The 14,634-nt window shown below is 38.4% G+C and overlaps 1 protein-coding gene across 2 annotated transcripts; it reads left to right on the top strand.

The window, feature by feature from the left end:
• The first annotated feature begins 1,366 nt into the window (after positions 1-1,366).
• LOC109043521 (uncharacterized) lies at positions 1,367-11,064 on the top strand. Of its 2 annotated transcripts, XM_019060723.2 has the most exons (3): positions 1,371-2,825; positions 4,787-5,012; positions 10,769-11,064. In XM_019060723.2, the coding sequence occupies exons 1-3, from the start codon at positions 1,589-1,591 to the stop codon at positions 10,782-10,784; spliced, it is 1,479 nt and encodes a 492-aa protein (XP_018916268.2). In that variant the 5' UTR covers positions 1,371-1,588; the 3' UTR covers positions 10,785-11,064. The 2 variants fall into 2 exon arrangements, with proteins under 2 accessions (XP_018916270.2, XP_018916268.2); XM_019060725.2 differs by lacking the exon at positions 4,787-5,012 and having other exon boundaries at positions 1,367-2,825.
• The last annotated feature ends 3,570 nt before the right edge of the window (positions 11,065-14,634 follow it).

A 14,634-nucleotide genomic window follows, 5' to 3' on the forward strand; every position in this document is an offset into this window, starting at 1 on the left:
AGTATTTCCCCCAAATAATTTAAGCATAAGAATGCTAGAGTAAATCTTTTAAGAGGTTTTGAACCCTTATTTCACCTAAAGTTTACCTTGAAAATTGTACTTGAAAAATTGCCCAAAAAGGAATTCCCACACCAAAAACATAAATTTTAAAAGTTCTTTCAACGGATCTAATTATTTTTCGCCAATGTATAAGCAGCTTAAACCGTCAAAACACGGTTCTATAACAAAGCGCGACTGACCTTTGTTGTAAACACTTATATTCTGTACCGGAGCTGATTTCCAGTCCTCCCGTCTGCGTCAGTGGCGTGGCGTGAATGATCGATTATCGATATCTCGCCATTTGAAGCTATGGTAAAGAATCGATTACTAAGGTGTTCGCTGCGAACACCCTAATAATCGATCGTTTTTCATAGGTTTGAGTGGCGTATCGATCGATATATCGCAAAGCACGCCACGCCACTGGTCTGCGTGATCCGTTTTCCTTGTAAAATTTTGAAGAGAAAAATTACTTGGCGTATAGTGCTTCAATTTATGAGAGGTTCATCCGACAACGGCACACAGGGGATCGAGTCAATTAGAGAGGTCGGACATGAAATTTTTGACTAAAACTGTAAATTTTTATGTTAATTTCGTCACATTTTATAGTTTAAGGGGTGCTTCCAGAAGAAAATTTCACGAGGCAACCAATCGAACCACTTTCAGAACCTGAAAGTTTTGTATAATTGGAGTTACGAGCGTTTAAAGTTTCCAAATTTTGTCCGGTCTCACCCATTGACTCGATCCACTGTGCGGCAAAGGAGGATGGACCCCGACGGGCCCTCGCTGCTCTCAAGTTCAAGAGGAAGGTCAGTTTCTTTGCCTACCTGACATAAGGACGTAACTACACTCTGCAACGAGCCCCGTCTTCCATACGATTCAATGCTTTTCCGGGCTCATCTCAATGTGTAGTTACGCCCTCGTGTCAGCCAAGCGACGAGTTGAGCGCGGGCCAGCCAATATCGGAATCCTCCGCTGAAGCCGCTCTGATTGCTGTCCCGAAACTGGTCGAATCCGGAGGACCTTGGCATTACCGCGACGAGCACGAGGATTCCGATCCGAATAATTATAGGATTTGTGGCGAGCATTTCCTATACCGCGCAGCATCCCGTGTTTTCTACCGTGCTATGGAGAAACGCCGCGTGAACAATCGAAAGTTGCCAAATTTCCTACGATAAAATGTTTGTTTTTGAGGAAAATCGTGAATATTTTCCCTTGGTATTTTCAGCAACTTTTGATCGAATTGCGAACAATATCATCTGAGAAATTGGCAGAAAAATATTCAAAAATTCTCCCGAAAATTAGTGATTCGTCAGAGAAAATTTGGCAACGCCTGAAGGTTCATACGGCGTTCTTCTTTAGCACTTCAGTTTTCGCGACCTCACAACCAGCTTCAGCTTCCCCCCCTAAACGAATCTTCGATATAAAGTGTAAACAACCTGCACGAGCCTTATTTCCACCGAAAATCCCTCCGTATCATGTTCTGTCGGATCATTTAACCGGGTCGTGTCCTAACCTATCCTTCTCATCCTTCCTCTCAAATCGCCGAAATATGTCTCCGTGCGCGAAATTGTGCGTTTTGGCCCTTCTCGCGTGTGCCGTGAACTCTGCGCCTGTGCCTGAAGAAGAGGGTAATACTGAACTTCCATCATCAGGCCCTGAAATAGTTGTCCCTAACTCGGATGGCTTCGAAGGCGCTCCAGTCCCTTCCGATGCTCAAGTGACCAAGCGACAAGCTGAGGAAGCAGCCGTGGACGACGCTCAAACTCCGGAGGGACAAGGGCTGGAAGCAGGACAGAACCCTGGAGCGTTTTTCGCTCCGGAGCAAGGTGCTCAGGACCCAGCCACACTAACCCAGGAGAGCTCTCAGTTCAATGCTGAGGCCACCATCCCTCAGGGACAGGAGGCCTCCGTGACCAAGCGACAAGCTGAGGAAGCAACCGTGGACGACGCTCAAACTCCGGAGGGACAAGGGCTGGAGGCAGGACAGAACTCTGGGGCGTTCTTCGCTCCGGAACAAGGTGCACAGGACCCAGCCACACTAACCCAGGAGAGCTCTCAGCTCAATGCTGAGGCCGCCATCCCTCAGGGACAGGAGGCCTCCGTGAGCAAGAGGCAGGCTGACACTGCTCAAGTCGAGGGACAGGAGACAAGCCAGCAAGACGCCCAGTTCGTCCAACCCGAGGGCCAGGTCGACCCGGCCAATGACGAGAGCCAAGTCGCTGAAAGTTCTCTCCCGCAACAAGAAGTTACCTCCGTGAGCAAAAGGCAAGTTGAACAACCAGCTGAAGAATCGCAGGCTGACGAACAACCAGCTGAAGTTCCGCAGGCTGACGGACAATCCATCTCTGCACCCGAGGGACAGTTCTTCGCTCCCCTGAACCAGGAAGCACAATCCCCAGCCGAACCTACTGGTTTGACTCAGGATGACAGTCAGGTCGCTGCTGAGGGCTCCATCCCTCAAGAAGGACAGACCGTGGCCAAGCGACAAGTCCAAGAGGCGCAATCCGCCGATGCCGGTCAAGCTCCAATCGTCCCCGATCTGGAGTCTCAATCTTTTGAAGGCGGTGCCGTAGAACCGCAGGCGGACGCACCAGCCGAGATCCCGACCCAGGACGAAGTCAGCCAAGGAGCAGAAGATGCTCAGTCCAAGCTGACGAAGAGACAAACTGATTTCGATTTCAATCACGAACAGGTCTTCAATAAAGACAGAAAAGAACCATGCGTAGTTGGTGGTGATGTGGAAGATTGCGATGGGTTCCAGGCAGGTCTGAGGCAAGCTAAGTCAGGTATGTCTCGTTATCTCACACCGTTCGTTTAAAGCAATTAAGCAGTTGATATAGTTAATTGAGTGAAGGATTATGTCAATAAAAAGAAGAGGCATGAATATATTTTTTATACTGGATGAGAAATCTTCAATATTTATTTTAATAGTAGTAATAGTAACAACTAGGATTTTAAGGTATAGACAATTATATATTGAAAAAATATGATATTTTCGAAAATCTTAATCACGTTCATAGTCTCTATGTTGATAGTAATTGGATTGAAAAAACTGGAAAATTGTGTTCCCGCCAAATAGCACCGGGTGCGAATAATTTCACTTACACGTGGTAAAATTATTTATGCTGTATCAGGGTGTCTTGCATGTTGTCTGTCAACTGAATGAAAGGGCTCCTCTCTTATTAACATATTGCAATAAAATTGCAACAAGCCACAATATTTTCTAGTACTTGACGCAAATTGCTTACGCTTCTTACTGGCAGAACTCATTTTATTGATCCTTTAAAGTAGGCATTCATCGAGCAAATTAGGGGGCCGGGAAAGATGTGAAATTTTATTGCATTAAATTGCAGGTTAATTCAATACATTCGTTGCACTGCGAATCTTGAGCTAGTGCTCCAAAATTTGCTCGTTCCAAAATTTCTAGATAATTACGACTTATTTGTCTTCTTCTTCTTCTTCTTTATTTATTTTATTTTTTTTTAAATTATAGGAGTTAACCGTTTTTTAATCCGCGGATTATTGCATGTCTTATTGCCTCTCTGCCATGTTTACCAAAAGATATTCTTAAATTTTGATCGGTTTTTACTTCGAAGAGTTTAAGTGAAAACGTAAATTTTGATATACCATAATCGAGATATGACGATTTTTTTTTAAACATCGATACGAAGTTGAAATTGAAAATATAAATTTTTCTCATAACTGATATGACCAGGATTTAGGTATAATGTGCCGTTTTACCGCCTTGAAAAATGAGTGCGCCAAGGACTATATGAAAACTATTTAGATGTGAATTGCCAATTAAAATTGAAGTCTCGACTGAAACTAAAAATCTGTTGACTCTTTGAGGATTTTTTTTTATTTTTATATTTTCTCGTAGAGTTATTATTAGCTGTTTTTAGACGAATTACAGCTATTTTGATAGACTAACTCAGGTAGTCATGAAGTTTTTAGAACAAGGAGTCTAACTTGAGAGAGCTTTGTGGGTCTGTCCTGGAAAATTTTGAAAAACTGGCGGATTCTCACAAATTATGGAGCAAAATCACGTACAAGAAGCACTTTGAGGAGTATTAAAACATCGAAAAAGCTTAAAACTTCCAGCCTTTGGCCCTTCGATTCTCAGGTCTCGGCGCAACATTAGTTACATTAGGGTAGGCTGATCATGCAACTATTTATAACTGTGTCTTTAATACAAATTTTTCATACATTTCAAACAAAATTTTGGAGTTGTGTTGCGTGTTTTGCTGCTCACTTGCAGGTGTTAAGCAACGAAAATTTTTAAAATTTGTCAAAATATTGATGACACTTTCTTGGTACCTAACTTTGTTTTGCAGTAAATTTCACACTTTTACTTAAAAAAAACCAAAAGGCTTTTCAAACTCGTGTATTTTAACAATAGTTTACATTTCGATGGCCAAAGTATGTATCCGTTTGCGACGTTGCAGAATTCCCGCCAAACTTTATATTTTCTTTGTCAAACTAGTCAACGTAATTTCTTGAAAATTTCCTTGATTTATCTTCTCTGTCATCATATTATCTAAATAAATTTCAAGCTATATCTACAGTTGGCTTGCTTCTCTTAGAAAAAATAAAATTGGAGCGGACATTTTGAAACACCGCAATGCCTTACGTGGTTTTACACTTTGGCCATCGATTTGTCTAAAGTCCAAATCTGAGAGTCAATGCTACCAGGGTTGTCGAACTTTTTAAAAAGTCCGTTTTTTCCGGGTATGATTTTATTTTGCAGATGAAGCCAAAAGACCCAAAAGGCAAGGCAGTTTCGCCTCTGCCGGTTCCGAAACGGATTACGGTGGTTTCGGCGGGTATGGGGGTGGATCCGAAAGTGAAGCCCAGAGCCAATCGGCTAGCTTCAGCCTTGGACCGTTTCAGGCGAGTTTCTCGGAAAGTGAAGCTAGCTCGCAGAGTGGAAATCAGGGATACAACAACTACGGTGGAGGATACGGAAAGGGGGGGTAAGTTTAGAAACCGTACAATCTTCCAGATATATCGTGCTCAAGAGGCAGTGATCGCGATAAGTTGAGATTTGATCGGAAAATGTATCTCGAATACATCGCGACGTCGTTTCATTGCAATATTATCAAGTAAAAAAATTGCGATTTTATCGTATGAACTGCTATAAAATCATTAATATCGCGATTTTACTGACGACGATCTATCGCAATATTATCGAGCAAAAATCGTGATAAATTGAAATGAAATTCCGATTTTATCAAACGCGATTTCATAGAGATACAATATATGAGAATAATCGCTCAGATGTTGATGGTCCTAGCAATTTTTTCGATCGAGATAAATTGAAATAAAATCGCGATTTTATCGATGACGATTTACCGCAATATTATCGAACAAAGATCGTGATAAATTGAAATGAAATTCCGATTTTATCCAACGCGATTTCATAGAGATACAATACTGAGAATAATCGCTCAAATTTTGACGATCCTAGCAATTTTATCGCCAAAACATCGTAAAATAATCGCAACTTAATTTAAAAATATCGCGATTTTTCCGTTGAAAGATGCTGCTCGGGTGGTCGAGAAGGGAAGAACGCTTCCTGAAACTGTGATAATTCTTAAATTCTGGAAACGCCTAAGTGGTATTTGTACTAGTATTTAGTTGTGGTCAAAAGTGCCATTAAATGAGTCGGAACTTGACAGCCATAAGTGGCATTGACTTGTAAATTTGGACTTTAAAACATTATTAGAGTGTACGAGCAGCTAGAAAACCATTTTTGTCGGTCCTTTTTCAAGTAAAATTCATGTAGTATGCACATTTAAATAAAGCTGTAAGAAAACAAATTTGCATCAGAATTCCGTTCAGTTCCACCAAGTGAACTTGGTAAATTTTCTGGTAAACTGATGAATATTTCTCCATATTAATATGCCCGCGACTGAATCTAAAGTGTCTGAAAATTTAAAGGAACTTTCCTCAAAAATAAATATTTTATCAGGAACATCCGGCAACATTCGAATGTTTATATGACGCTCTCCCTTAACAGACTAGATGAGTAGCTTGTGGCACATAATCAAAATATTCCATAAAAATGTCGAGGTTAGGATGCACGGGTAGCTTTATCCTCAAAATTTAGCGGACCGCTATATTTTAAGGAGCTACTTCCGTCATGCGCAGAGAACTAACCTTGACATTTTGATAAAATATTTTGATCGTGTGACACAGGCTTACGTATGAGCTACGGATGAGCAGAATGGACGGCTAGACAAGGTTCGAACTAGAAAAACACGTCGTATGGTTTTCCTTCAAAAGTTAACGTAGAAAATTACCTATTCACACAGCGATAAGTTCGGAAAGGAACTCCCAAACGAGGTATCAACAAGTGTTTTTAATTACAGATCAAATGGACCACGTTGAGTAGAAAGGAACCAAGTCACGTCAGCTATTGCCAAATTTAATTGTGCCGATTAATTTTTTACATGAAAACGGTCGTGCAGATTTTTATGCGAATTTCAATGAATTTTCTGCTTCAGTATACGAAGCAAATTCTTAAAAAATTTCAGAGGAGTCCGCATGAATGTTCTCTCGTAAAAAATTGAATTGTCCAGTTAAATTTGGCAATAGCTGATATGGCTTGGTTCCTTTCTGCGAGACGCGGTCCAAATGGAAGTTACGTTTCACAAACTACGTCGTTTGTTTTTTTGTCATTTGACCAATTTTAATTTTAAAAGCTTATAATTTGTTCAGGAGTTTATTTTTAGACTGCCCGTTGAGTGATTTGTTTTCCTCGTAAAATTTTGAAAATCAAATACGCAGCGTAGTGACTTAATTCTTACCTTGTCTGATGTCCCATTATGGAGCACAGTGCTGAACGATTGAGTTGATCCGTTTCAACCAATCAGAGCACGTAATTTTCCGTGCGGCGAAAAAGAAGAAGAAGAGGTGCGTAGTAAACATCAACAACTGGCGTTGAAGCCTGATCCCAAGAATGAGGAAAACACGTTTTGCGTTTGCATTGACTTCCCTCCATTTTTCCAGATTCCGTAGTGGAGTGGACAACAACGCACAGTGGTTCGAGTCAATCAGAGAGATCGGACAGGAAATTTTTGACTAAAACTGCAAATTTTGATGTTTATTTCGTCGCATGGCGAATTTTAAGAAGTGTTTCTAAAACCAAATTTCACGTGAAAACCAATGGAGCCACTTTTAAGATCCCAAAGTTCTGTATGAACGGAGTTATAAGCTTTTAAAGTTTCCAAATTTTGCCCGACCTTCCTCATTGACTCGATCCACTGTGCGATGTCGGTAGCCGATCGAGACTGGACTGACCGTGCGACTGAGGATTCGAACTTCGAATCCCACTTTAGCACCGCATCAGTTTTCAGTAGATGTTAACGCACTTACCGCCTTCCCAAGTAGCAGTGATCGGTTCGTTATCGCGATTATACAAATATCGGTGGCTGGCAATATACCAAGATATTATCGCATTGACAATCGCGATATATTGCGCGATTAAATCGCTTCACATCGCATTTTTGGTTCGATAAAGTCGTGATCAATTTTAGTCGATAAAAGCGAGATTGAATCGCCATTAATCGCGATTTTTATTTCGAAAATATCGCGATAAATTTTCGGGCGATGAAAGCGCGATTTTATCGCAATAAGATCGAGGATAATCGCTCAGATGTTGACGATCCTGGCGATTTTATTTTCGATAAAATCGCAATATATAGCGATTTTTCCGTTGAGAAATACTACTTAGGAGTGGGACCGGGGGTGCATCAAGTCGTAGATCCGCAGCTCGATCTTTTGAGATCACCAACGCGACTTTAGCCGTTTTGATGAAATCCAGTAAATCGAGTCGAAAGGTGTAGCGTTCTTGTTTATGAAAATCGTTTGAAACAACCCAACTTCCCATCAACTTAAACACGTTTTAAGGACTCATCGAGATTGGAACTTAATTCACAAAAGGGAACCGACTCAAGCTGGACCCCTTCAGCCTTCATTGAATTCGTTTTCAACTATAGGACGGGACGCGGACACGCGTGGTTTCGATCGCGAAAAAGTGCCTTCAGTTACCTAGTTCCATAGTAGCATGATTCACTTTCCCCTTCATAACAAACGTATAAGGAATTAATACCGGTTATATAAGCACCATTTTAACTAAAGTTTATATATCGTGTATATAAGTTTTATATAAAATGCCCATGAAAATAATTATTCATATTTTCAGAAGATAACGTTTATATAAAATTTATATAATTGAGGAAGGGTTTTTATAAATTTTCTTTATACGCATAGTATCCTTTTGCTTAATTTGCTTAATATAACTGTTATATAAATGACCTGAATGACTTTAACGTAAACCTATCTCATTTTCATGAATGATAATGATGATCTCATTTCAATGAACACCCTCGACTCTCAGACTGCGTGGGATAGGTATTATTAGAGGTACTAGTGGCTCCGAGACGAGTTAAAAGGGGATATTTCGGCACACAATCCGAGGAGCCCTGTTACCTCAGTTGGTAGCGTGTCTGGCTCATAACCCTGCCCAGTTAGACAGCAATATTTTAAAAATATTTTAAAAATATTGAAATTTAATATATTTTTAAAATGTTTTTCATGTATTTTTAAAATATTTTCAAAAGTACTTTTGAAATACAATCAATGAATATTTTTAAAACATTTTAAAAATATATTAAAAATATAAAAAATTAAAATTTTTAAAATAATATTTTATAATATTTTTAAAGTATATCATAATTATTTTTGTTAATATTTTTAAAATATTATTAAATATTATTTTAAAAATTTTGATTTTTTTTAAAATGTTTAAATTAATATTATAAAAATTTAAAAGAAAAAAGGAAATGATAATAATAATAAATAAATAACATAAATACATCGACATAAATTCAAACTAGAAAAAGGCCCAAATAATTAAAACTGGAAAAAGACGCAATTATAAAGTTAAAAAATAGAGAGAGAGAGAGAGAGAGAGAGTTAAAAAAATAGAGAGAGTTAGAAAAAATGATAGTTAAAAATCATGATAGTTAAAAAAAAGAGAGAGCTAAAAAAATGAGAGAGAGTTAAAAAAATGAAAATGAAAAAATTACATCATGAAATAAAAAACAATAAATAGATAAATAATAAATAATAAAGTCTGGTAAAATATCATAAGAATCCGTCAATAAACAAACATATTACGGACTCAGAGGCCTGCGATAGTTAAGAGATTGAATTTAGGGGCCCATCCATATCAAGCCTGGCTGGTCTGGTGGTAAAGTACTGGACTTCGGATTGCAACTCCATCCCGAGGCGTGGGTTCTAATCCCGACTAGGACGCCGCGGATTTAAGGTATAAGTCACAACTCTACGATGATCCACCACCTGGTAGTAACGCATATGAAAACTTGCACACTTCATAACTAGAGTGCGCTACCAGCCAGGAAGAATAATGAAAATTCATTTTATACACTCTTTGAATTTGGTTATATAACTTTTATACTAAGGGTTACATAATAATGTAAACTTTTAACTAAAAAACTTTACATCCATTACATAAACAATGAATATTCTTTAGCTTGTGGTTATTTACGGTTTATACTTTTAAAAACAAATTTTTTATATAACTCTGCTACTAGGGTTATGCTAAACGCCCGACAGGATAACACGAATGAATTCTGCAGTGCTTTGGAAGAACGCCGTATTAACATCCGAGATTTGCCAAATTTCCTTCGATACAAGGTTCATTTTTGAGGGAAGTTATAAATATTTTTCTTTGAAATTTTCAGGGGCTTTAGGTTAAATTGCAAACAAACTCATCTGAAAAATTGGAAGAAAAATATGCATATTCCCCAGGAAATTCGTGTTTTATCAGAGGAAATATGGCAACGCCTGGAGGTTCATACGGCGTTTTTCCTTAGCACGGCAGAATGAATAGTCGTATTACTGTTTGATAAGTACATCGCTTGATTTTAACTTCGAAGATATGACAATATTAAAGAAGTACTTGTTGTTTTGATCCACTGGTTCCTCCCTGAAAAATCCTTTCGTCTAAAGCAAATAAACTCGAATTTAAATTCAAAATTTCGGATTAAATCATTTTTTTTTTATTTATTTATTTATTTATTTTTTTTTATGAAAATGCCTTTTTTTAGAGTGACTTGGCCATTAAGATGAACCATCGAGTCAATTGCCGTAAGAATCGCGATTCTTTCCTTCTGCTGCATGCGATCCAATAATAAATCGCACAGGCAGGGCAACTATTGAAAGTCGAAAACTTATTCTGTGGCCATACCACTGCAGCGCAAGTATATCGCTATCGCATAAGGCACTAGATTCCTAACCGGATTAAATTCCGTGAATACCAAATTACTTCTTCGAACTGAATGTAAATACGAGATTATTTAAACGGCAAGCCCCCTTCCTGCCTCCTCAAGAGGACCATTCAAAATATGTTCTTCCGTGTAGCTAGTGATTCAGAAACACCGGCATTGAGATGAGATGCTCTAATTATATGTGGGAAAAAAAAAGAAAAAAAAAAGGAAAAAAACCTGTTTATTTCCGAGTCATGAATTATGTTCGAACCGATTGATATTTTGAGTGCACTGTTGCCGGACAATGCTGGAATATCAGCACTTTTCCCCGTTTGACCCAACGTAAAAAGTTCACATTATACTGCGCAATCTGACAACCTTGTTCGAGTATGCAGAACCACTTCTCATGAATATATATGTATTGTTTGTTTCAGCTTCAACGACTACTGACACTGAATGATCCACCCACTGCTACTTCTGCTCATCGATGAACAGGGTTGCCAAATCCTGAAATGTCTCAACAATTTTCCCAATCTCCATGTGAAATTCAAGAGTTTTTCCGGAAGCCGAACAATACCCTGAGACTCATCCGTTTCTAGTCTTTGTCATTCCTACTACGAACTGCGGCTCGTCATGTCTCGAGCCTCTTCATCGATCAACTCCTGCACCCCTGTATATAATTATTTAATTTAAGTATTTATTTTTCCTATTAAAAAAATTCTCAGTTTGACTCTTTTGTTATTGAATCCGCTCCTTTCAGTCTTCTAACTCGAATTTGTGGTCTTTAATTTATCAACCCTTTGGCGCTCGAGTTAGATTTTCACGCCGTGCCCCCCCCCCCCCCCTCTCCCCCAGCCCAGATGAAGAATGGGAAATCATGCAAAAATGACTAATTTTACCTATTTATTCGCTTATTTCTCAACCAAACCGCTTGAAATTGTGTGTGCATTCTTCTTTAGTATTTAAAATTACAGATCAATCATCAAAAGTTAATTAACAGCGCACCCAATTTTTTTCTCCCTCTTTTTTTAATTAATAACACTAAAAATGATGATTTTTCAAGTTCCAAGACGAGAAATCCAGAATTCTCCGCCGTATGGGTCAAATGGTCGTACGTAAGCACGTATGTATAGGAAAGGATTTTCTTTCTAACCTACGAAAAAGTTGTCATAATTCTCTAAAAAAAAAAAAAAAACAAGAAAAAAATTATTTCAACCCGTAAGTTGAGGAAAGGAACTTATTTATAATGACATTTTTTCAAATTAGTGTATATAATAATGCCGTAAATCCAAGAAGCATTATCATAAAGCCATCAGAACCCCACTCTAACAACAAGGAATCAATTTCTTTAAAAAATCCGATTTCTGGTATTTCTCAGGATATTCCTGAAAACGTCGAGCAATAGTGATTCTTTGTTTTTCAATAAGAAATAAATAACAGGTTTAAAACGCTGCAATGCTAATATTTGCGTTGAAACCTAAGTCATTAATTTGCTGGTCTCAGTTGAAACAAACCGAGTTGAAACATTTCCACGTATGAGGATCTACTTGGTTCACAGGCTGTACACCGAGGCTTTTTTTCTCTTTTAAAAATAAAATTGTGAGTCTCTGGCAGCAGCGAGCTTTACGCAGGTTTGTCCCTATAAGGTAATAAGGTGCGCAGTGAATTTGATCCCTAACACTTGTGTAACTTTTAGCGCTAAGTCTAAAACTGACTTCATTTTTATCTCTATAAGTATCTATTAATTTTCTGGAAAATTGAGATTATCATAAAAAACGAGATTTTCCGAAGAAAGTTCAATTTTCCAGGAAGTTTTTGGAGGACAGAGACAAAACCAAGGTCAGTTGTGTATTTAACTGCCCGAACCACGTAAGTGAACACGTATTATATTGCAAGTCTTAAAAATGGATTGCATTTTGCAAAAAGAAACCAAGAGCATTCCAATGTCGCTAAGTATGTGCACCTTTCTTTACATTGAACTAACTACATGAACTAATCATCTAACTCTCAATAAAGTATAAATTAAAGACGGAAATTACCTTTCTAATTGTTTGCAGGATTTCAGTAATCTTAATGCAAAGAATGCAAGTCGCACAATCTAGCTTAGCAACATTGAAATGCTCTCGGTTCCAGGGCCGGATTTACGTACTTGCCGCCCATGGACCGCCTGTATTTTCCGCCCCCTTCTCATTTGTTTTGAAACATCAGTAGATCTTATTTGACAGTGGTTCGATGTATCGTTTGGTTCAAAACAATGTGTTTAGTATTTAAAATTACAGATCAATCATCAAAAGTTAATTAACAGCGCACCCAATTTTTTTCTCCCTCTTTTTTTAATTAATAACACTAAAAATGATGATTTTTCAAGTTCCAAGACGAGAAATCCAGAATTCTCCGCCGTATGGGTCAAATGGTCGTACGTAAGCACGTATGTATAGGAAAGGATTTTCTTTCTAACCTACGAAAAAGTTGTCATAATTCTCTAAAAAAAAAAAAAAAACAAGAAAAAAATTATTTCAACCCGTAAGTTGAGGAAAGGAACTTATTTATAATGACATTTTTTCAAATTAGTGTATATAATAATGCCGTAAATCCAAGAAGCATTATCATAAAGCCATCAGAACCCCACTCTAACAACAAGGAATCAATTTCTTTAAAAAATCCGATTTCTGGTATTTCTCAGGATATTCCTGAAAACGTCGAGCAATAGTGATTCTTTGTTTTTCAATAAGAAATAAATAACAGGTTTAAAACGCTGCAATGCTAATATTTGCGTTGAAACCTAAGTCATTAATTTGCTGGTCTCAGTTGAAACAAACCGAGTTGAAACATTTCCACGTATGAGGATCTACTTGGTTCACAGGCTGTACACCGAGGCTTTTTTTCTCTTTTAAAAATAAAATTGTGAGTCTCTGGCAGCAGCGAGCTTTACGCAGGTTTGTCCCTATAAGGTAATAAGGTGCGCAGTGAATTTGATCCCTAACACTTGTGTAACTTTTAGCGCTAAGTCTAAAACTGACTTCATTTTTATCTCTATAAGTATCTATTAATTTTCTGGAAAATTGAGATTATCATAAAAAACGAGATTTTCCGAAGAAAGTTCAATTTTCCAGGAAGTTTTTGGAGGACAGAGACAAAACCAAGGTCAGTTGTGTATTTAACTGCCCGAACCACGTAAGTGAACACGTATTATATTGCAAGTCTTAAAAATGGATTGCATTTTGCAAAAAGAAACCAAGAGCATTCCAATGTCGCTAAGTATGTGCACCTTTCTTTACATTGAACTAACTACATGAACTAATCATCTAACTCTCAATAAAGTATAAATTAAAGACGGAAATTACCTTTCTAATTGTTTGCAGGATTTCAGTAATCTTAATGCAAAGAATGCAAGTCGCACAATCTAGCTTAGCAACATTGAAATGCTCTCGGTTCCAGGGCCGGATTTACGTACTTGCCGCCCATGGACCGCCTGTATTTTCCGCCCCCTTCTCATTTGTTTTGAAACATCAGTAGATCTTATTTGACAGTGGTTCGATGTATCGTTTGGTTCAAAACAATAGAACATGACCTCAAACAAAAATTTTAGGATTTAATTTGGAAAAGCTGAAAATGAGAAAATCCCTAACAATTTCATTTTCCATTGCCATATGGTACTCGAGAGAATAAAAATTCGATTACATAAGACCCGTTACCTCAGATTTCTAAATTGACTTTTGAGGCTGTGGTTACATATTGAACCAATCGATATCAATATAATCTCACCTGTGCGATCTGTAGAATACGATCTGTAAAAACCATCAAGTGAACGTGCCGGTGGAGAGAGGTGTATGAGACGCGTTTACTCGTGTTGGGCACATTTTTTGTGAAAGCCCTGTCAACAATAACAAAAGTTCGGTTCCGTAAACCCATCCCTGTTTGGACAAGACCTTCCATTTACAAAAAACGAGCGAAAAAATTATGAAAGAACTAACATAAATGTGGTTAAAAATTTTAACTTCCACCGCCGCGCCGACCGCACCGTGTTGCCGCAACGCGTGAAGTATTCATGTAGTCTTGTAGGCGCTATGCGTTTCACGCCGACCGCTGCTGACCACACTGTTTGACGCAATGCGTGAAGTATTCATGCAGTCTTGTAGGCGCTATGCGTTTCAAGCCGACTGCTGCTGACCGCAGTGTGTTTGACGCAATGCGTGAAGTATTCATGCAGTCTTGTAGGCGCTATGCGAATCATGCCGACCGCCGCGCCGCGCGCGCCGAGGGCTTCTCCTTTTCATCTCAAGTCCTCGCCATCATTGCT

The sequence above is a fragment of the Bemisia tabaci genome, chromosome 6 (genome assembly GCF_918797505.1).
Source record: "Bemisia tabaci chromosome 6, PGI_BMITA_v3".
Taxonomy (NCBI): Eukaryota; Metazoa; Arthropoda; class Insecta; order Hemiptera; family Aleyrodidae; genus Bemisia; species Bemisia tabaci.

Excerpts from the sequence above, each read along its gene's own strand:
- LOC109043521 (XM_019060723.2), top strand. The coding sequence starts at position 1,589 with ATGTCTCCGTGCGCGAAATTGTGCGTTTTGGCCCTTCTCGCGTGTGCC. Across the intron at positions 2,826-4,786 it reads TCTGAGGCAAGCTAAGTCAG|ATGAAGCCAAAAGACCCAAA; the intron begins GTATGTCTCGTT and ends TTTATTTTGCAG.